The 24,208-nt window shown below is 39.1% G+C and overlaps 1 protein-coding gene across 1 annotated transcript; it reads left to right on the forward strand.

The window, feature by feature from the left end:
- Positions 1–4,190: 4,190 nt before the first annotated feature.
- Positions 4,191–22,965, forward strand: arpin (actin related protein 2/3 complex inhibitor). Its single transcript, XM_039771346.1, has 7 exons — positions 4,191–4,252; positions 6,668–6,743; positions 6,887–7,019; positions 11,969–12,175; positions 13,730–13,893; positions 21,567–21,582; positions 22,946–22,965. Exons 1-7 carry the CDS (start codon positions 4,191–4,193, stop codon positions 22,963–22,965), a joined length of 678 nt encoding a protein of 225 aa, XP_039627280.1.
- Positions 22,966–24,208: the final 1,243 nt, after the last annotated feature.

Genomic DNA, 24,208 nt, shown 5'->3' on the forward strand with positions numbered 1-24,208 from the left:
GTCTCATAACTGCTGTAAAATGGAAGGCTATTACCAAGCATTCACAGAATTTCTAAAACGCTGTATTATACAAAGACCCTGAGTACCAAAGTGTTTATAACCTGTTGATGAAAATGCTGATTTAAAGTAAAGCCTGAACAAGATAACTGTTTTCTAATCATCATATAAAATGCTTAGTAAATAAAGAGAGACTAAATACAATTTATAACGAAAATGGAACACCGGACGGCTGAATAAACAAGGGAATCTAACTTAGCTTGAAATGCCGCAGAGTGTTTTACCAATAAAACCCTACAACAGTGGCTCTCAAACTCTGGGCTGACCACGCTAGGGGGCGCGAAGTAACAAAAAGGGGACTCAAGATGTGAAAAAGAAAACAAGTATCAAATATATGAAAAATACATCTATTGAACCCAAAACAAATTGACTTAAACTACCTTCTGATACAGAAAAATAAATATAGAGATAGATAAATGTCGATACAAGTAGGTATAATAAAATATGCAAATAAAGTGTCAGGAGAATAAAATATGATTTTTTCATGATTAGCAGGCCAAAGAACTGGCCATTTGAGAATAAATAATCGCACATTTGTGTTGTAAGCAGAATCTGCATGACTTGGGCGGCAAGAAAACATATAGGGTAAAAGATATCAGATGTCTCCGTTCCTTTAGTGACTTTATACTGGCTATTCTCATTTAAAAGGAGTACAGAAATTAAGTTCTGTGCTATGTTTGGGGTGGATGTGATCAGAAAGGCACTGATGGTTCCAAAGAACTCTTTGGGAAACAAGGCTTTTTCTTATAACGTTTTACAATCGGGCCTTTACAAAGATGCTTTTAGACGCTTTATTTTCTAAAGATGCTTTATTTTCATGTTAAAGCAACCGGTCCTTTTACTTGGCTACTGAACATGTATTTTGTTCACTAGCTTTAGTGTTTCATTAAGAATTACCCGAATATCTGATCATTAGTTTAAGAAGAAAGAGTAATTAGCTCTGCTATTTTGTGAGCTATACACAGCGTGCTGAGCGGTTGGCTCCCATTTACGAGGTCACTAGCATGAGCTAAAGCTGCTGATTTTAAAAACATGATTTTAGTTCGATGAACTTCGGAGGGGCAAAAGGGCTACTTACATCCCCTGCCTCTACTTAAACCAGCACACCTCACTACGGCCTCCTGTGCATTCTTATAAATCTCCGTTTAAACTCACAAGTGTATTTACAGAGTTTTCCTTTGTCCAAAGGCTCCTAGGTGATAGAAATGAGCTCAGCAAAACACTAAAAATCACTGATCGCAGCAAATCCTAAAACACACGTGGAATCTGTCTCTCTTGTGCGTGTGGGGTTACTTTTAAAAATATCTTCATTATATTATACTTACAAAATGAATACCCAAACATGTTATATAGTGTAAGGGACGGCAGGCATGGGCCGGCATCTCGACATGTACAGGACCTTGTTCATTAGCCTGGGTGCAAGCCCCTATTAAACCTGAGGCCACAGAAGGAATAGAGAGCTTTTACAGGCAGAAGTGTTAAAAAGAGACACAAGGCGTTTGTAGCACGAGACTGCTCCATGTCTTTAAAGGTGATAATTCAAAGTTTAGGTTTGTACATGACATAATCCTAACAAATTCCTGAGACTAGCAGCCGGTGATCTCTCCGAGGGTCACCCAGCGGGGGGTGGGTGCTCGAAACGGGCGGCCTCAGTTGTTTGCACGCGAACTCACAGAGTCCTTCCCCCGATTGAGGTGCTTGCAGAGCCTGACTTTACTTTCTGTGGGTAGAGAGAGAGAGAGCAGGGGGGTCGGCTAAAAGCTGACAGGGTCTGCCGCTTGGTCTTTCTCTCTGGGAAATCAGCTTCATTGCTAAAACTGTTTTTTACTGCAGAGTCTGTCACTGAGAAACCTGATTTAGCGGAAGTGTGAATTCGGCCCCTGCTGGAACCATCAGCCCTCCCTGAGCCATGCGGGCCGCTTGCTTCCACAAGATGTTTCCTTAGGGTCAACTGAAGATGCCTGTATTTAAAATGTGGGGTGAGTTTGAAGAGAAAAGGGTTTGTTTTAGATCGATTGTTATACAAATTATATTAAGTATTATAATTACAAATTATACAGCCCAGGCTAGATTTTTTAGACGTCTCAAAAGTGATCTAAAAGGGAACTACGGTATATTATTTAACTAGGTGTGATTTTTAAAGGGCTGAACTAGTAGTTATCTCAAGCTTTACAAGCTAATCTTTAAAAATCCCTTAACTTTAAAAATCCATCCGTCATGGGCAGAGGGTCTGCGGTGTTCACACTTTATTTTATTTTATGACCTGTGTATTTGACCTATAATCTTCTTTGCCTGTCATGGAGCTCTGTCTAATTACCTGAAGTTACAGGAATTGGGAAGTGATGAACTATTTTGGTAAGAATATGTTTTAAGGTCTACATAAGTAAGAGTATAAAGGGGAAAAGTGTCACCCTAGGGCCCTCCCATGACAAAACAAAAATCATAATTGGGCTTTTCTGTTTTTAACTTTTTAATTAAAAATAGTAAAATGATTTCTAATTATCATCTGTGTTAATAGAAATAATTTCAGTTTTTTTGAGTAGACAGAAAATATCAAACTTTTGTGCTAGTGTAACAGTAAGTGCTTTTACATGCATGTACAAAACTGGGATAAGGTAGAAAACCTGCTTCCTTATAAACCTCCGTTAAATGCACAAGTGTATTTAGAGAGGTTTCTTTTGTCAAAAGGCTCCTAGGTGATAGAAATGAGCTGAGCAAAAAAAAAATAAAATTCATCACTGACCGCAGCAAATCCTAAAACACACGTGGAATCTGTCTCTCTTGTGCGGTGTGGGGTTACTTTTAAAAATAACTTCATTATATTACTCACACGTCTAAAATCACCCGGATTTTGGGTTACTATCCTGTATTAAAATAATTACATTTAGCGAAATGAATGAATGAAAACACCGTTACAGTAAGTTCCTGGAGTCTGTCTCTAACCGGCTGTCCAAATGAGAGTTTATAAAGCAAAAATGTTTTGTTATCTCAACCTTTTAAAAACAGGCGGCCGTCAGAGAGAGAGCCGTTTGAAAGAGTAGGCATTTCACAAGCGGGTCCCTTCTGCAAGTAGTTCAGAATACTTTTATTAGGTCAGAGTTACTGCACCACCGGCCTGCGCTTTAAAGCCACTCCTGAATATTCTCAATGGAGAGGGTCCGTAAGGTTAAGCTCTGTATATAAGAGAACATTTTGATATCAGCCACCAATCAGCCCAGGCTAGACGTCTCAAACGTGATTAAAAAGGGAACTGCGGCATATTATTTAACTAGGTGTGATTTTTAAAGGGCTGAACTAGCAGTTATCTCAAGCTTTACAAGCTAATCTTTAAAAATCCCTTAACTTTAAAAGATCCATCCGTCATGGGCAGAGGGTCTGCGCGGTCTCGAGCCCGTGTCTGCGCTCAGAGAGAGAGAGAGAGAGAGAGACAGAGCACACAGGCCTGATTGCAAGGGGGGTCTGCTAAAAGCGGGGCTGCTTGATTTCTTTTTGAGAAACCGGCTCCATTGCTGGGAGTCTGTCACTGGGAACCTGACTCAATGTTGGTTGAGGAATTTCTGTGAGATGGAAAAGGATGGACCTGTAAGTGATAAAGCAAAGATGAGATAGATATTTTAATGGCGTGTTCATATTAAAATCATAGATAGAACCGAAGAAAATGCTTTGTTTTTTTATACAGCACTTTCAGAAGTGGCTGGGAAGTGGTGGGGAGCCCGGGGCCCAGAAACAGGGTGCGATCACGCTGACTGACTCAGACCGTGTCTTTGATCTCACAATTTGTTATCTGTGTGCGAGATGGAAAAAAAAAAGCAGCTTGACTTAGTTTGAAGCAAAGATGAGATGTTTTAATGGTGTGCTCATCTTAAAATCGTAGATAGAACAAAATGCTTAGCTTTTTAGGCTTTCAGCAGGGAAATGTGGGGACTGGGAGGTGTGGGGACCGGGAAGTGTGGGCGCTATGGTTAAATGCGGCCTGACTCAGACCGTGTCTTTGATCTGACAGTTTGTTATCTGTGTGTGTGAGCTGGAAAATGCAGGTTTTGAAGCCAAGATGAGATATTTTCATGTCTTAAAATCGTAGATAGAACAAAATGCTTAGCTTTTTATATGGCCTTTAGAACTGGCCGGTAAGTATGGGGGGACTGGGAATTCTGGGGGGACCGGGCAGTGTGGGGAGGCCGTCCATCATCCTCGGGTCGGTGCTGGGGCGACTTTAGGCTGGTCTGAGCCGGTCAGGACAGACCCCAGGGCCTGTCTGGGCTTGTGCCGGAGAAAGGGCGGGGGCCGAGGCAGCCCCCGGGCATGTCTGAGCTGGTCAGGACAGGCCCCGGGCATGCCCGAGCTTGTCGAGGTAAAGGCTGTAACTGCGCCGGGCTTGTCTTTCGGGAGAGGGGGGTGGGGAGTTCAAGGAGGGTAGACATCCATCAAACTGCCCTTGACAGTTTCCTGGGCAGGCAGGTGGGTGTGGGGTGGGAGCGGGTTCAAACAGGGGCAGACATCCATCAAACTGCCCTTGACAGTTTCCTGGGCAGGCAGGTGCAATCCGGGTTCAACCAGCGGTCAGGCCTCCGTCAAACGGACCCTTGACAGTTTATGGAACCAATCAGGGGCCGGGGGAGGGTTCGAGGAGGAGTCGGGGAGGGGACGGGACGGGAAGCCTTACACCAATCCGACGCCGGGGGGCGGCGCCAACGGGGCGGAGAGAGGTCACGTGGAGGCGGGGATTCCGGCGTGACGTCATCAGGAGGCGACGGGCGGACTTCCGGTCTTGCGTCAGCGGCGGCACTTCCGTGTGACGTCAGAGGCGGGGCTTAAAAGTCATTAATCATTATGATTGACAGCTCTAATTGCGATTTTGACACATACCCCCGGCCTATAACTACTCACATGTATTGCTAATAAATCAATATGTAATGGCCATATTCAAGTTTTATTATTTTAGTATAACCACGATATACCATGTTACATAGTTATTTTACCAAAAGAACAAAACTGTATTCACTTTAAGGAATTTAAAATATACCAAATGGTACACAAGAATGATTAAATCTAAGTAAACTTGCACAATAAAAGGGGATGGTATCATCCTCATTAATAAAACCTCTGTGTGCGTCCAGCTATCCGTGTGTGTCTTCTGGTGAAGTGCGTATGTGCGGGGCCACACGGCACGTCTTCAGGCTCTTCTTGTGCATTCCCTGTGTGTGAGAGAGAGAGAGAGACACACAGGCGTGAGAGAGACAGACACACACACACACACACACACGAGAGAGACAGACAGACACACACACACACGCGAGAGACAGACACACACACACACACACACACACACACACACACGAGAGACAGACAGACACACACACACGCGAGAGAGACAGACACACACACACGCGAGAGAGACAGACAGACACACACACACGAGACAGACACACACACACGAGAGACAGACAGACACACGAGAGCGACAGACAGACACACGCGAGAGACAGACAGACACATGAGAGAGACAGACAGACACACACGAGACAGACAGACAGACACACACACACATACATGAGAGAGAGACAGACAGACACACACACACAGGCGCGCACGTGTATTGTTGCAATGTTACGTTTCTTGGTTGTTTATTAAATTACGGATTTTTCAAATGTTAATTTTTTCCCTGTGCTTAAAATTCATTAAAAAAAAGTGTTTTTAGTGAGAGGGTCGTAAGGCTATAGCATGAACTCTTACAGTGTTAGTTTTCTCTGTTGTTCAAGGTTTTCTTAGTGTTATTCAATGTTTTTACATTTAGTTTACTATTACGCTGTGCATTCAGTGGTATAGTTAACTATATTTGTGCTTAAAAACCTATATATATTTATATATATATTTACATACAGTTCATATGGTCTGGAATGGATTAATTGTATTTACATTCAATCCTATGGGGGAAATTACTTTGGTTCACGACCAAATCGGGTTACAGCCAGAGCTTTGGAACGAATTATGGTCGTGAACCGAGGTTCCGCTGTATTACTGTCAGACAAAATTACAGGCATTTTATGGAAATACAAACCAGTATTACTGCGAGAGAAAATTAAAGGCACACAATACAGTGACACATATTACAGCCACATACAAGGTCCCTTGCCATTTAATAGAGACTGTTCCTACTAATGTTTATGCACTACTGTTCTAGCGCTCATTATTGTAACGGCGTAATGTCTAGTAAATAATAATACTGCTGTTGTTAATAATTATTATAATATTCAATCGGTGATAAGTAATGCTCAAGCTTCAAATGACATATCGTTGCATTTATATATAACTTAGTCATTTTCCATGCAATTGGAAATAAAAAGTTATGACATTTAAAAAATGCATTTAGTGCATTGATTACCTTTTTGTTGGGAACACAAGTGATGTTGTGTCATCCCGCAGTAAGTACTTTAATTGTTCTTATTTGTATTTAAAAGTGACTTTTTTATTATAGTGAAAACAGTGAATAGAATTCACCTTCACATATATTTTCCCCTCAATTCTGCTGTTTTTATGTTTTTTTATTTTTTTTTAATATTGTGGACCATTCATATCTCTGCTGCTTGTAAATTCTGCTCTGCTTTCACAGCGGTCCTGGGGTCATCTTGGAAGGAGAGCTAATTGATTTGTCTCGTCATTCAATCACAGATATCAGCAATCAGAAGGTAAGAGAATCCTGTTAACTAGACTTACTGAAAAGGTATGATTATTAGAATAAAAAAAGACTTTGCTAATGCATTTAAATGAAATAACAAAAGCTCGTTCTAATTTCGATTGCTTTTTTTGTTCTTGTCTTTTGCTGTGTAAGACTCGCTATTATGTCCTCTACATTAAACCCAGCCGAGTTCATCGGAGAAAGTTTGATGCAAAGGGAAATGAAATTGAGCCCAACTTCAGTGACACCAAAAAAGTCAACACTGGCTTTCTTATGTCATCCTACAGTAAGCAGTTTAACTGTCTTTTTGTTTATGGGGGTGGGCAAAAAAATGGAATCTGTTTCTAAAAAAATTGTATATTTCTGTTTAAATTTTCAAACTTCAATCACCTTCAAAGTACTCTCCATTTAATGCAATACATTTATCGATACATTTTTTCCACGGCTCAAAACGGTTTTGGAACTCCTCGATTTAGATTCCTTTTAGGGCTTCTGCCACTTCTTGTTTCACCTCTTCCACATCAGCAAAACGTTTCCCTTTGAGGTCTTCTTTCATCCAGGGAAACAAAAAGAAGTCACGCGGGGCGAGAACAGGTGATTAGAGAAGGTGTCGAACTGGGGTCATGCTGTTTTTGGTCATAAACTGCTGTGCACTCAGTCCGGTAATTTCCAGATAAAGCTTTTGGTTGACTGTTTGACTGTCTGTAGCATAACAACGGTTTCCGCTGCATTTTTCCCTAACAGGAAACAGAATTTCACTTTTATTCGTGTAAATCAGCCCTCACAAAATAAGCAAACATGTTGATCCTCACAGGTGGCACTGTGGTGCAGTAAGGAAACAGTGGAAGATTGTGGGTTCGCTTCCCAGTTCCTCCCTGTGTGGGTAGCGCTTTGAGTACTGAGAAAAGCGCTATATAAATGTAATGAATTATTATTAAGGAGTCTTCGAAAAAAAATCACTGAACCTAAACACAGCACCTCACCACAACACCAGCTGGCACACTGATGGCACAAGGGTTTCTAGAATATTCACCTAGCAGGGAAAGCATGTACTGAAAGGGGCCCACCCTCCAGAAGAGAATTCTTTTTTTTTTTTTTGGGTCCCCCTTGGTACCGTATCTCTGAAGGTCAACATCTCCCACATGCTTTTTCTTGGTCAATTATTGATTCTTGGTCTTTCATTTGAATTAATCAATTAGTTTAAAGGTCAACTCTATCAAGATATGCTATTTATTACCTCTAGTTTAAGTGTTAAGTTGTGAATTCATCATGAGTTTATCTTTTTCTTAATCTTTTCTCACTTCTATATGAGGTCAATGGCATGTTATCCTTCTTATTAAAGATTTATTAAGAATGATGCATTTCCTGAACACTGTTCTGAATAGAGATATACATTAAATTCAATTACAGTGTTTTTTTTTTTTTTGGATTGACCTGAGTGGTGTTGGGATGAAAAGCAGTTTATCCCATGGTATTCAGTCAATCAACCAATCAGTTAATCAATAATCTTCATAAAGACAAATGTTGCAAAACTACATGTCATCATTTATCCAAAGTTTGTCCTATTCCTCCCCTGATTGTTTCTGCATTTTCTGTCTTATCCTAAAATGTTACTGAAATTTCACCTTAGTGCAAGTTCAATATCATGTAGAAGCTCCCTGACTGCCTATATTATTCCTAAAGGTCATTTACATCTGTTTGCCTGTATCCAAAGCGACCTACAAAGAAGGACTGCATAATCCAGTAAACATCATTCTGGGGACTGTTTGGGAAACAAGTGTTACAGGACAAGGGTACACATTGTAGCATCTCAAGTGAAGAGCTTAGAAACAAAATACATGCTAGTTACAATTCCTAGATTGCAAAAGCTACCAGCTACCAGATGGACAGAAATTCACTAAATAAAAGAGTCTTCTTAAACACAGTTAAGGTGTCAGCTGTTCAGATGGACTTGGGCAACTCATTCCACTAGCCAGGAGCTGCACATACAAAGATTCTGGACTGAGATTTGATACTATGCAGAGGTGGCATCACCAGACACCGTTCAACAGCAGACCTGAGTGGTCAAGAAGGAGTCTCCTGTTGGCTACTGTGCAGGCAAGCATCAAGGGTTTGAATTTAATATGTAACATTACAGGATACCAGTGTAGTAATCTAAAGAGAGGAGTGACGTGTGCCTGTCTCAGCTGGTTGAACACCAGACGTGCTGTTACATTTTGAATAATCAGCACCGTTTTAGTGACCCATGATGGTGCTCCTGCCAGCAGAGAGTTGCAGTAGTCCAGACATGATAATACCAAAGCCTGGGTTAGGAGATGTGTGGGACCAAGAAACCATAGCATCATGGACCCTGAAGGACAGCCGGTCATCAAATATGTGGCCATGTCACATGACTTTTCCTGTGAAATTTTCAGTGGTGGCCTTCATTTTGTATAATCTTGGCAAAAAGGACATTTGTCAAACATTAGAAATTTACAAGTAAAACGTGAAGCAGTGGGATATCAAACAGCAATATAACTATGTAAAGGCTCGCTGCTAGGGCTTAATAAAGGTGTGTTAATACTAGGAGAGTACATATGTTTTAAGATTGGATTTAAAAGACAAAAGACTGGTGCAATTGCAGAGAGTTAGAGAGTTCCACAGTTTGGGCACATCTACACTAAGTAACTGGGCTCCAACAGTAGACACATTTATGTGGAGAACATAGAATAGACCAGGGGCCTCATGTATAAATGGTGTGTACGCACAGAAATGTTGCATAAGAACTTTTCCATGTTCAAATCGCAATGTATAAAACCTACACTTGGCATAAAGCCACGCACTTTTCCACGGTACCTCATGCCTTGTCGTACACAAGTTCTCCGCTCGGTTTTGCAGACTGGCGGCACCCAGCGTCAAAGCAGTGCTACTGTTCCTGTGTGGTTACTCTTTTATTTTCCTGACGTGGCTTTATAAATACACAGAAACTAACCGCATATTGTTTATTGGTGTAATGCATCTGATTATAATTAACTTGTAACAATGTAATGGTCCAGGGAATAGCCATAGTAATCCAAATACCATAACTGCTTTAGCGTTGTTACTCTCACTGCACCTTCTTCTTCTTCTTCTTCTTCTTCTTCTTTCAGCTGCTCCCGTTAGGTGTTGCCACAGCGGATCATCTTTTTCCATATTACTCTCACTGCACGACGAGTATTTATATCACTGTATCTGAGTGTAAATCACAGCAGCAGCTGATTGGAAAGAGAATTATCGGTATACAGCTTTAAGGACACGCTACCTCAGCCACGGCAAAACGTTTCAAAGCCTTTCCTGTACGGACCTCGCGGTTCAGAAACAGTTTCATTCCAAGAACTTTAAACGCACTTAATCAATTGCACCTTGTAGAACTGTTTGTACTTATATGTGCAATTACCTCACTGTAAACTTGCACTACAGTTATAATATTACACAACCTGAGTCACTTTATAAAGCGTGTATTTACATATGATGACAATATCATTTTTAAGATGAAATGCAGAAAAATATGTTTATTATATTATACAGATAAAACTTTAACTTCATTTAAATTATCTATATTCTTCACTGGGACTGGCGTGAAGGACAGAATAATTAAACATGTACTACGAAGATATTTCAATGTTCCTTAAACGTTTTGAAGAATCGGCTCTAAGCTTACAGATGGCTTAACGTCTATTACAGAGCTGATTGTGTGCCGATTGGTTACTTGGAGAAAGAAAAGCAAGGACTGCAGTGTCGGCCACGGCAATATATATTAAATAAACAGAAAGAGAAAATAACGACACAGCTAAAAATGCAGCGGCAAATTTCGAAAAAAGTTAAAATGATTGTGTTGTGAGCACGAGGCGGCTATGCAGTGTCCGCAATGGACATGGCCATCCACTGTGCATAAGATACCATATTGACATTGGCGGGCGAAGGGGCCACCGATTCTTTCTCTGCCCGGGGCCGCCACAAGCCTAGAGCCACCCCTGAGTACTGCTGCAATAAATTATTTAATCAAAGGTCGCGCACAATCACTGTGCCGTGAAACCCATGTTTAATAACATGCTTTAACTCCTATCATCATGAAAATGATATCACGTATACATCTCAGTATTTTAGTTCTTCAGAGAGCTGTAATATCACAAATGTAATGGACTCTGTGTGTCCAGTTGGAGGAAGAGAGCCGGTTTAACAAGCAAGTAGTGATTCACACGCACAGAGCACATAGAAGATCAAATACAAAACAAAGCATTTAATGTGCTACTTTAATTACGATGTGATTTGAGATACTGGTTAAGTAAACGATTTTAAGATGAAGTTTTTGATGTTCTACTTTAATGACAAAATAAACTACGTGATTAAAGTGGAAATGTCGAGATTGAAGTTGACATTTCGTGCTTTTCCCCACTGTGTGCCTTTTTTTTCCTCTGTACCCTAATAAGCTTTCATATGACACTGAGACAGTGAGCTACGACTCGCCTTTTCACGGTGACTTTGATATGTGACAAGTTTTTTTATTTCCGGCACTGTGCGACTTTGTGAACGTGAGCTTTCAAGTTTCTCCAGCACGCTATGTCACTCGATCAACTTCCTTTTGTTGATTATACCACGGTTTAAATAAACAAATAGTATGTTTTTCCTTTGCCTCCACTTGGTATTCGCTGAAATTCTTATATTTTCCCCCGTGCTTTTCCCATTGTCTTTTCACAGAAGGCTGGGCGATTTATATTGATTTGCATATTCAAAGAGGCATAATTCTGGGAGGAGTTGGGGGTGGGACAGAAGGCGCGTGCACGAGCGTTAGTTTTCACACTGACCGGGATTTATGGAGTGGAAGAACGTGGAAGTTGGAGTACACACAGATTCCTTCATGTGGATTTTTCTGTGTGTAAGCACATTTCGGCTTTTGTGCTTACGCCATGTTATAGTGCGAGTTCTACGCATGGCGTTATACATGAGGCCCCAGGCCTGGAAAAATGAGCTGGTATATAAGATTGAGGAAGGGCAGAAAGATAGGAAGGGACAAGGCCTGTAAGTGCTTTGAATGCAAGTATGAGGAGCTTATATTGAATACAAACAATTATAGATAGCCAGTATAACTGGAAATGAACATGACATTGTGAACAGGGCAGAATTTTAACTGTTATGTAGTTCCCCTGACCAAAATAAGGTAGGAATATATTTTTTTATTAGCCTTGTATTTGAATTTGTGCTATTTGTCTTTATCAGAGGTTGAGGCTAAAGGTGAGACTGACAAACTCTCTGTTGAAGAACTAAAAGCATCAGTTGAAAAGGGTGATCTGGTGAAAATTACTGGGAAACACACACCTACCCAGACAATAGCATTCTGGATTTCAGAGGAAGAAATGTTGAAGACAGAGCTTGATGAAGGGCAACATGTCCGTTTAAAAACAAAAGGAGATGGCCCTTTCATATGTAAGTTTCTGGCTTATTTCTCATGGGCTATTATTAACTTGACAAATAATTAGTCAAATAGATACAATATCTAAGTCATGCTACATAAACTCAGGTTGTGTTTTGATCTCTTATTTTAGTAATAATTTTATTTAAATTATTAGTTAAATACGATAGCTATTTCTGGATCCTTTTCTAGTGGCAACATTACAATGAGACATTTTATTACTGATAATGAGCTTGGTATCATTTTATTGTTTGCAAGCGTAATTTTTTTATTTTATAATTACAAATGTATAATATTTGTACATATATTGTAACTCATGTTTCTCTGCTTTCTCCCTGCCATTGATTGAGACATTTTTTTTTTTGTAGATTTCATATGTTACATCTGATTTGTTAAAATAGAATACATTCTTCACTGAATCCATCCTTATGTGTTATGTCCTAGTCTTGGGCAGAATGAGCTAGACCTGTTTTATTTGAATATTCATCATCATCATTGGTGCTACAGCCCCGTTTGGGTCCCAACCTTCTCCAGACTATTTTTTGCATGCCTTCCTATTTGTAGATTCCCTTTGCTAGTGTTTCAAACCCACTTGTCTAGTGTCTTTGCTCACTCCATTCGTCTGTCATTACTTTGGTCTTGCTCTTCTTCTTGTCTGCGTCAACTGGCTCATCAAGGTCTTTTTAGGGAGGAAGTCATCATTTGCTCCCATATAGTGTCCTGGTAAACTTAGCCTGCCTATTTTTATTAGGCACACCACATCATTTCCTTGAGTGATGTTTGCTAATTTTGCTTACGTCTCATGACTGTATCTATGGCACCACACCCCAAGAAAAATTTACCAGCCATTATAAATAATGCTTCCTATCCTCAATGCTGCACACTACACATAATGCCTCACTGTGACTTTTGTTGTTTTTATTTCTTGGTGCAAACCAGAAGTATATTTCTTCAATGTGAAGAATTTTGTACAGTATATTGTGTTTCTGCAAGGGAGTTTTTTTTTGTAATGTCTTTGAGCTTCATTAATACCTAAATTTCCCCTTAGAGACCAATTAAGTGTAACGTACCATACCATGCCGTGCCATAGTCTTCTCTGAGGTGAGAACAGAAAGCAAACATCTGCTTAAATTAACTGATTATTGTGAGATGATTGACTGGAATTTGAACACAGAACCTGGGGAGGACCAGTTTGTACCTGGATAAAAGTACTGAGCAGTGTCTTCATTAGTTGATTTTCAAGATTTGGTATTTTGATACCAAGGATGTTTCATCATTTTTTTCTATTTTGTTTTTTAAAATTTATTAGTGTTTGGAATATCTTTTGTGTAAGTGTGATATATATTAGATCTACGAATGATCAGGACAAGAGACCGTATTAGGATCTATCCTAAGTGTATAATTCTTACTTCATGGTCTTAGAAACATTGCTGTATCTAGAGATGGAAGAATGAGGTGTTCGGAGTTTCCTGAAGCATCTGGTTTTCAGTCTTTAGTTGTTACTACTTTTTGCTTTTTTTCTGATTTGTTGGAACAAAACTAACAAACGATCCATATTAATGTTTCAGTTTCTTTTGTCAAGCTGGACTCTGGCGCAGTCACTAAATGTAACTTTGCTGGAGATGAAAAAGCTGGAGCTTCGTGGACTGACAAGATAATGGCCAACAAGTCCAGTAGTGCAGGTGGAAGCGAACCTTTACGACATGGGGATGGTGCAGATGAAGATGAATGGGTAAGAAACTCGAGGTAGTGAGTGAGCTAAGAGAAGTGGTCAGTGAAAGCGGAATGCTGCTTATTGTGTCCAGCTCATCGGTTGAATGAAAGAAGTTCTAGGTCTGTCATAAGTATTGTCCACCTCCCACAATGTGTCTTTTATTTGTTTTTATTCTTGATTTTTCTTTTCGTTCTGCTTTTAGCTCACTAATATTTGGTGCTCTGTTATCAGTGGTGTAGACACAAAGCCATCTTCTGTAGATTTTCTTGCATCAGTGAATGCTAGTATAACCATTACTGTTCCACTTCTCAAATAGTGACTCCTTTATACTTTAAGCACTTTTACTTAAAGGACTACACTTACATCGTATATTTAGGTTTTGATAACACATAAAATAAATGCTATATGTGTTTTTTTTTTATCGAATTCACAAATGGAAAAGTTAAAATGCACTCATGCGAGTGAGATCTAGTTAAGAATCAATTAGAGATTAAGGTTTAGAATGCAGCAGCATGGTGGCACACTACAACAACATTTATTTATATAGCACATTTTCATACAAACAGTAGCTCAAAGTGCTTTACATATTAAAGAATAGAAAAATGAAAGACACAATTATAAAACAAATCAACATTAACATCGAATAAGAGTAAGGTTCAATGGCCAGGGGGGACAGAAAAAACAAAAAAACTCCAGACGGCTGGAGAAAAAATAAATTCTGTAGGGATTCCAGACCATGAGACCGCCCAGTCCCTCTGGGCATTCTACCTAACATAAATGAAACAGTCCTCTTTGGATTTAAGATTCTCACGGAAGGGCTTGATGATGATGATGGTCACGTAGAGTTCTGCCTTTAATCCGTCCATCATTGTTGGAGCATCATGAAGCTTTGAGTAGGTGGAGGTGGCGCAGGCCACCACCACAAAGAAACCGGAAAAAGAAACAGAAAAGAGAGTAGGGGTCAGTAGCGATTTTAGAGCCACCATGAATAGTTATTTTGAGGAGATTGAACATACAGAGTATCAGGATTAAGTTAAATTACGATTAAAATGAAGTTATAAAAAGGCCATGTTAAAGTAATGTGTTTTCAGCAGTGTTTTAAAGTGCTCTACTGTATCAGCCTATTGAATTCCTATTGGCAGGCTATTCCAGATTTTAGGTGCATAGCAGCAGAAGGCCGCCCACCTCACCACTTCTTTTAAGTTTTGTTCTTGGAATTCTAAGGAGACACTCATTTGAGGATCTGAGGTTACGATTTGGAATATAAGGTGTCAGACATTCCGATATATAAGATGGGGCGAGATTATTTAAGGCTTTATAAACCATAAGCAGAATTTTAAAGTCAATCCTGAATGACACAGGTAACCAGTGTAGTGACATTAAAAACACTACACTAGTAAATTTAGCATATCCATTTAATGCATCTATCATTGTGGGCAAGTTTCTGCTGTCTATGGGTGATGAAGCTTTCCTGTCGCATCTCTAGAGATGTGTGTGCCAAGTTAATTGTCAGTGTAAACTGGCCCAGTGTGAGAGTGGACATGCTGACACACCCGTCATTCCTACCCTTTATCCAGTTCTATTTAGATAGACCTCATCCCACTACCACACTGAAATGAGAATATTTGAGAACATCATGTTATGATACTTAAGAATGCAAGTGAGAATAACCAGGAATTTCAGTATGATTTGGAAGAGAGCATAATGGAACTTCAGAAAGTCATAGAGTGTCAAAGTAAAGAAGATAGTTGGGGATTTACCAAAAGCTACTTAGCTAGTCCTTCATTCAGTGAAAAGTTCAGCTTTTGGCTGAAGAAGCGTCGTATGAAGCATGTAATAATGGGTAATCTAGGATACTGGAATTAAAGGATAAGTTTGGTATTTTTTTAAGGCATTGTTATTTCCTCAGAATCATAGAATTAATTAATTTAACACATGAAATTCTATTCTAATGTGAAAACATTTTATACATTTTAAAAATACCTAGCCTGTTACTGCATTTTTAAATGGAAACCATGGAGCAGGGGTCCAAATGTGAAAACAAAGGCCTTAAAACTTACCAAATGTGTCCACTTTAAATCAGCATACATTTCAATATAAACAAAAAACATGCTTGTGACACCAGAAGTAAACTGGAAGTAATACATTTTATTACAGATTATTTTTTCGTAAGGTAAGGATGTGTTCCCTGTTGATCTGTCTGCTTGCCTGTTGTGGATGACGTTTAACACTTTCCACACGTGCACTCCCAGTTTGCCAAATGCCTGTAGCTAAAGGCTGCATAATATCCTACTTTTGTCTCATTAATCCTGTTTCTCTAATAGTAACGAATAGTGCTCTGCACAAAAGCATGCCGAGTGTCTAATATGGTGGCAGATCTGTCAGTAATGCCCTAAAATCTACTGTGATTCAAAATGTGAGTCAGTACCAACAGCACAGGCGTACACCAGTCACATTAATTTCTTATGCCATGCTTAGTAGAATCCTATCTTGTATTGGCAATGCTGGCACACGTTCTGAATCTTCGACATATACAGTGGTTTAACCTTGGATGCACACTCAAATCATGTAATTCTTTTTTTGTAATTGGTGCCTACGTTTCACCCATTTCATTTTGTGTTGTTATTTTCTGTACCCTCTGGAGCGAGACTGGCAGCGTGTTGGAGAGTACTCGTAAGAGCTTCTTTGTACAAATAACAGTACATCTGAACTGAGCTGATGACGTTGCATTGCTTTTTTTTTTTTTTATTTATAAAAACCTTACATTTTTTAAAAAAGAGCCAAGGCTACATAAATGCTGATACCTGTTCACAGTGCCAATCCACACTCTGCATTATGCACTTTCTGTGACTTTTTGTGGGCATTCATGATAAAAAGGTAGGTTATGTGATAGAGTAAGCTATGATGAAACAGACTGAAGTTCCACAAGCCAATTATAGAAGTTTATAGTCACGTTAAGGATGTGGTAATAAAAACACAGACATTTTTGAGTCATGTTTGAGTAAATAAATGTAATTAGTACGTTTCACTTCTTCCTCATGGTAGCCTTACTCAGGCCCATAATATGATAGGTATAAATAGTTCTAAGTTGTGATTCATAGAAATTTTAAATCTGCTTTTTGTTGTTCTTATCACACATAGTGTCTACAAAATAGGGATAGAATTTCACATCTGGCCATCCGCAGTCAAAGATGTCAAGAACATCAGTTGGAAATGACTTTAAGTGAAACCATGCTTCTGGGGCTGAAGTGCAAAGCCTTTTAAAATGGCTGAATCTCACAAAAAATATTTAGATTTTTGCTTTTTTCATTTGTTAAACAACATGGATATGCTCTTTTTTATATGTGCAATCCTAAGTCAGAGATCAGTGCTTGGTGACACTCTTGGTTTGAACAATTGGATATAATTAGTAAGTTCTGTGGCTTTTGTTTTCACATTTCAACCCAAGCCCCATGACTTGCATTTTAAAATGCTATGTAGTTTTCAAAATTTATGAAAAACCTTTTACTTTAGAACACAATTTCATGTGGCAAATGAATATATACAGTTACTGTGAACAAATCGCTCTAGCTTGAAAAATCCTTAACTCAACCTTGAACTGCTTTGTGAGATGAGCAGCAGAGTTTAGAACATAAAGGAGTGTGGCCAATTCAGTTAAAAACATATTTGTGAAAAGTTTATGAACATTTTTGGAATTTTCAGGCTTCATGTATGAATGGTTACTAAAATGTGATCTCATCTTCTTGCAAGTCATAAAAATAAACAAAAACCTTTGGAGTCTGATTAAACAAGCAACACAAATGAAAATGTCGGTCTGTCTACTTTACATCATATTGATTAAATATTTATGGCCAAGTTAATACTGAATCCAAAGAATTAGAAATGACAAAACTAAAGCGACTTTGACGTAGGAACAGTTTAGGGCTGCAGATAGCCGTTTACAGGCTTGGCTACGACTTTCCGTACTATTAAACGTCACCCATAGGACCGAAGACTGACATGTCTACCCAGTCGTAAATGTAACACTGTAACGTTCAGGCATGTACTGTGCATCTCGATCTATAAACTGTCATCATGTTGATACATTCACTCTGGTAGATTGACTAAATTCTGTTAATTTCTATTTATCTTTTAGGAGGACTGATGCCTAATTTTCTTACTGGAAGCAGCTTCATCTATTTTTATCCTAAATAAACCAAATTATGTATTTTGTTTCCTTTTGTTTCTCTCTGTAATTCATCACAGACTTCTGTTTTGAACAGAACAAAAAAAAAAATCCTGTTACAGTGCAGTGTGAAGGCAGCGGTGGTGTCTGGTCCAAAATGGGGTTAAAAAAATGTACGATTCTGAGTGTTAAAGTATTGTAACTAATATAAATGTTGTTTCTTTTGTATTGAATTCCTTGAAAATGTTAATATTTTTGATGTATTGTTTAGCAAATCATTTCATGTTTCCCAACAGTTTTCATTTTAAATATTTGTACGTGTAAAATGTCGGATGAGAAGCGAATACCAATGGTGGGACGTTGTTTAATGTGGACTGATTTTGCTTTAAGGCCACTCACTAAGTTTCTTCGTATTTTCCCTGCTTTTTCAGAATTTTGATCAATAGTGTTGCATTATAATTATTTAGAAAAGCCATGTATTGATAATTCATGTGAAGAAGAGCCATACTCTCAGGCTGAGACCATACATGCTGGGGTTGTCATTTTGCACTTTGCTAATTAATGAATTAGGAGGACCAGAAAGAATATCTAGCATTAAAATAAGGCTGGTCTGCAGGGTGTTTTTTATTTGACTTTTTATGGATAAAACAAATACATTTTCATCTTTCATCTTTAATGTTACAGTTACAATTTTTTTAACAAAAGTTTTGATATTTTTGCACTTTTGTATGTTTTGCATAAATAAGAAAAATATGACAAATTTGTAACTTTTGTAATGCCCTTAAGCTATAGGTCCAAAAACATCTTCTGAGTTACAGGAGTTGAGGAGATCAGTTCTCATCCCTTGCTTTTAGGTGAGCCTGTGGACCCTGAGCCTAAACAGATCATCAGGTTCAAAGCTACAGTTAGTGAAGCAGCTTTAGGAATTTGTAACCTGATGATGAGAAAATGTGGAGCTCCACTGTGAGGGGGAGGCTGGGAAATCAAAGAAAATAGCTTTGTAGACGGTACTTGCTAGGTGGTCCCCTCATTCTGCTGTGACATGATGTCAAAGTGAATGTTCAGCAAGTGGAGGATATGTGAAATGCTGTGTGGAGACACCGCTTGGAATGTCGCAGCATTTTCCTGACAGGTTGTTTGATACCTTAAAATGAGAAATCACGAACTTGAGATCGTGGTGTAAAGGACTGAGCATAGCCCTGTTTTAAATAAACCATATGATTCTTTATTCCACTTCATTCGTGGTGTGCATTCTGAGGGTGCTATTATAGCTTTTCAGTTTGTGAATTGCAAAAACCTGATTGAAACTCTGGAAGGGTTAAGAGGTTCATGGAGCAACATGCTTTACCTTTGCAGACAAATGTCCCTCTGGTCTTATGCAACTGTAAGCACAAATAATTAACCATAACCTACCTTAATTTATGAGCAAGCTGGCATATTACAGTTTTCCACCAGAAAAGAGACACAGTGCCCAGAAGGTTTTGATACTACCAAGGGCATGGTAGATGATCCATGAAAGGTGGCGTGGTATACACCATATGCATTCTAGGATGCTATGGCCATTTGTAGGCAGCCAAGATATTCAATTAATATTGAATATGTGACTGTCGTCTGTGTTTCCAATAAGCTTTACTACTCCTGTAACCTGCTCATGAAGTACAATGCTTCCACATATCATTTCTATCAATCCTATGTTACATGGTTTGCTTAACCTTTTCTTTGTACATTCCATCTGTTATGTTAGTAATTACACTGTTGCAAAGTATTTCTTGGGTTCTGCCAGGAAAAACGCTGATATGGTGCTTTGTTCCCACAGATCTTCTAGCATGTTGGTAGTGTTACTTAAAACTGATTGGTTTATTGTGTTATCTTAAAATTTAAGAAAAATTGTAACCATACCCTGGCATTTGAAATCCCACAACAGCTGCTGACGTGTTCAACACTGTGACTTTTGAGCTGCAGCACTCCATAACCACACACCTCCAAACATCTACAGGCAGCAATAGCAGCTGGATAAACTGAGCTAACTGCTGCGTTCATCTCTGTCAACTTTTATTGCAGGTCTTCAGCTGTTACAAGTGTAGATCTGTGTGCTGAAAAATGCTTTAATATAAGCCAAGTATAAAATGATGATTTGTTTTTGTGGTTATTTTGTCTTCGTTGTGGTTGTGAGGCATCTCTGTGACTGGAATGAACTTCCACAGGACAGTCTCCATCATGGTGCTCGTGAGGGTGAAGTTTTGGTAGGGAACACACACAAACACCACGGTTGCATCACATTGGCACCGTCTATAATGATATAAATGCATTGGTGATGACTCTTGATGGGTAATAAAAAGTCTGCTGTGCCCAGCTCAGGTTGTTGCCACTGTAACCAATGCTGGAGTTAACTGATTTAAAAATATCACTATTAATGAGTGCATTTTTCTAGCTTGTTTTGCACCAGATATCAGTAGTTAATTTTATGTTTGAGGATAACCTGAATTTTGATCTTAGAAATCAAAAGTTTTTCCCAGTGTCCTGACTAAATTGCCTGCCACAATTGCCCCCTTGTCCCCTTATTGGCTAACTTTCTCACCCTTTCACCATCAAATAGCTTATCTGTGGTGAGTACGCTGCTGCGAGAATGGCTGCCATCCCATCATCCAGGTCGATACTGCACATTGGTGGTGGCTGAAGTGGTTCCCCACTGTCTTTATAAAGCACTTTTAGTAGCTAGAAAAGCATAAACAAATGTAATTATTATTAATATTAAATGTTTGCCCTTGGAAACTGTTTTTTTGTTATAGATGGAATGATTTTATTAATCTTTCTTGTCCTCCACTTCAAATCTTAGTTTCCCAGCCGTTTTTGAAATGAAAATTTCCTGTACTGTCCTTGAACAGTACAACCCCAAACTTACCTACACTCTTAAAAAATATTTCTGTTAGCAGTCAGAAATTTAATACACGGTATGTGTGCAGAAATATTTACATACGCATTAAAGTATCATCCATTGATTTGCTGAACCATTCGAAGTGCGATCCAAACGTTCCCGGAATGCATTTATTCTGCAGCCAGAAGGGTTTGGTTATGTCAATCGCCACTAGATAGCGGTTCAAGTTGTCCTTGAGAGCTGTTATAACGCATTTTAATGTCAGCGCTGTTGTTTTTCAAGTCGCAGTTCTTGTTTAAACTTCGGTTGTTTGTGAAAAAGAGTTATTTGAAAGACCCAAAAAAGCTCAACAAGTTCACAGCAACACCAAGTCAATGCTCATTTGCTTCTTTGATGTGAAGGGTGTCATCCACAAGGACAGACAGTGAATGGATCATTCTACAGGGATGTTCTAAGGCGTTTGCAAAATCAAATTCGCCAAACACGTCCTCAGATGTGGGCTGATAAGTCATTTCTTTTGCATCACGACAATGCACCAGCTCACACATCTCTGTGCGTAAATGTTTGGCTTCTACAAAGTTTACTGCCATTCCCCACCCTCCGTACTCCCCTGATTTAGCACCGTCTGATTTTTTTTTTTTATTTCCTAAGATGAAGATGAGGCTCAAGGGACAGATTTGAGACGGTGGAGGAGATCCAAGCGATAACAACCGACATCTTGAACACACCGACAAAAATGACTTCCAGAGGTGCTTGGAAAGGTTGAAATCTCGCTGGGATTGGGGTATCAACTCAGCGGGTGACTATTTTGAAGGAACTGTTCACCATTAATTGTTATTTGTGTGTATGATTTTAAATAAATGCACGCCGGGAACTTTTGGATCGCACATCGTATATATCCAAGTGACCACGCACACACACCACACCAACATGTGTAGACTGGGCCAATTCAGACTTGCCATTCGCAGGAACTGCGTGGAATGCTGAAATATCTAGAGAAACTCCAGGCAATGGGGACAATGTGCAACCTCAAACAAGACAGCGACCAGACTACCAAGTGCTGCACTAACAGCCAGGGTCATAAAATAATGAAATGAGCACACGAGAGCAAAAGGTAAAGAAGATATTGGGAAAGCTAAAAGGCACGTACAGTGAAATACTGAAAGAAAATAACAGATGACCCAGTGAAATTCTTTCTGTATTTTAATAGTAAAAGAACAGTCCAAGAGGAGGTGAGGAGTGTTAGTAATGGTAAAGGTAAGCTAAAATATACGGCGAGTGAAATGGTAAATGCTCTAAACTTGCATTTTTCTGAGGTTTTTATTTGTGAAGAAGTCAGATAATCCAACCAAAAGTGACAGGGACCATGAAGGAGGTATTTAGTGATTTGGAAATTGTAAAGAAAAAGGTGCTTCTTGAATTAGAAAGGCTGAAATCAAACAGATGATATTATTTATCTTGATTTTTGAGAAGCTTTTGATAAAGTACAACACGAGAGGTTAGTGATCAAACTAAAAGAAGACACGGTGTGCAGGACAGTACAAAATTGGTTCAAACAGAGCAAGCAAATGGTTATGGTACAAGGAACTTGCTCTGAATTAGACACTGTTAAAAGTGGTGTCTCTCGGGATCATTGCTTATTAATGTATATAACAGAGAGAGAGAGCTTCACCCACCACATGATGAGCCATCTCAGTATCCCAAATTAGGACCCGATTGCAACTGTGCAATGGGTGACACTTCAGCACCACACCAATTTGAATAAAATGGAAGAGTGTGAGGTTTTATACGGTGGTTAGAGTCCGGATCCTACCACCAACCCCTGGGTTTTCCCTGCCAGTTGGAACAGAAGTACTAAACTGGTGACATTTCCAAATGATTCCAGAGAATGCAGAAGTGGATATAGGCAGCATACGCATATGTAAATGGAATGTTTTACACCTAGGAAGTTGAAATGTTAGATTTGAATACCCAATAAGAGGTAAAGTCCACTTTATGTATGTTTTAAACATATCACTCTCCGCTTTTAGACAGTGTTCAGAAGCCATGATAAAGGTGAACAGAGGTTGTATAGCACCCTGATGTGCAGAGTACAAGTCCCAGGAGGTTCTTCTCAAGCTTTATAATGCACTGGTGAGGCCTCACCTGGAGTACTGTGTACAGTTTGGTCTCCAGGCAAGACATAGCAGCACTAGAAACAAGTCCAGAGAAGAGCAACTAAGCTGATTCCAGGGCTACAGGGCATGAATTATGAAGAAATATTAAAAGAGCTGAGCCTTTTCAGTTCAAGCAAAAGGAGATTAGGAGGAGACATGATTGTAATGTTTAAAATTATGAAAGGAATTAGTGCAGTGGATCGAGACTGTTATATTAAAAAAAAGTTCATCAAGAACACCGGGACACAGGTGGACATTTGTTAAGTGTAAATTTCACACAAACATTTTTTTTTTTTTCACCCAGATAACCTAACACACATGGGGTGAGTTACTCAGTAGTGAAGCAGGACTTTAGGGACCTTCCAAATCTGACATGATGTTATTTTAGAGGAATTGGGTAGATAGGATTGGCAAGCTTCTTATCTAAACATTTCTAATATTCTTGAAGAAATAATATTAAACTCAGCCCTGGTAGATACGATATTGCTGTTTCATTCATAACCAATAACATGGGGACTGCCAGAGTGGTCCTAGGAGACTGGCCTGGTCCATCAACAGGAAAAAAAATCTTACTAATATTTCATCAATATTTTATTTATCAATATACAGTATTTGGAACAAGAAAATATTGAAATACGTAATACCTTAACTTGTTTGCAACATTCTGTGACCCAGTAGTGAAGCACAGAACATAAAAATGAATGTGCTAAAATATTTTTTATTAGTGCAGTCTCTCTATATAATCTTCATTTGGATCTTGATCTTTGTTTGTCCGCGAATGAATTAGAAGAAGCAGCACTAGATGGCAGTAGAGAGACAGCTAAAACATAGGCATTGCATTAAGAATCTCCTCCAGGCTTATACTACTGAAGACTGTAGTACGCCAGTCACACCTCAAAACACAGGCATTCAAACTAAACAAATTGTTGTGCTTCAAATTGACTAAAGAGATCTTCATTGAGATCTTGATCTTTGTTTGTCCGCGAATTCCACGCATGCGTAGACCACCTTCTAGTTTAGTACGTTGTTACTCACGGATGTCAACAATGTGCCGGAATAACGAAAGGGGTGGTGGACAGTGTTACGCTGGTTAGCTCCTGAGGCCTGGTTAGAGAATAAGATTGCCGAAGATAAGAG

Source organism: Polypterus senegalus, chromosome 12 (assembly GCF_016835505.1).
Source record: "Polypterus senegalus isolate Bchr_013 chromosome 12, ASM1683550v1, whole genome shotgun sequence".
In the NCBI taxonomy this organism is placed as follows: domain Eukaryota; kingdom Metazoa; phylum Chordata; class Cladistia; order Polypteriformes; family Polypteridae; genus Polypterus; species Polypterus senegalus.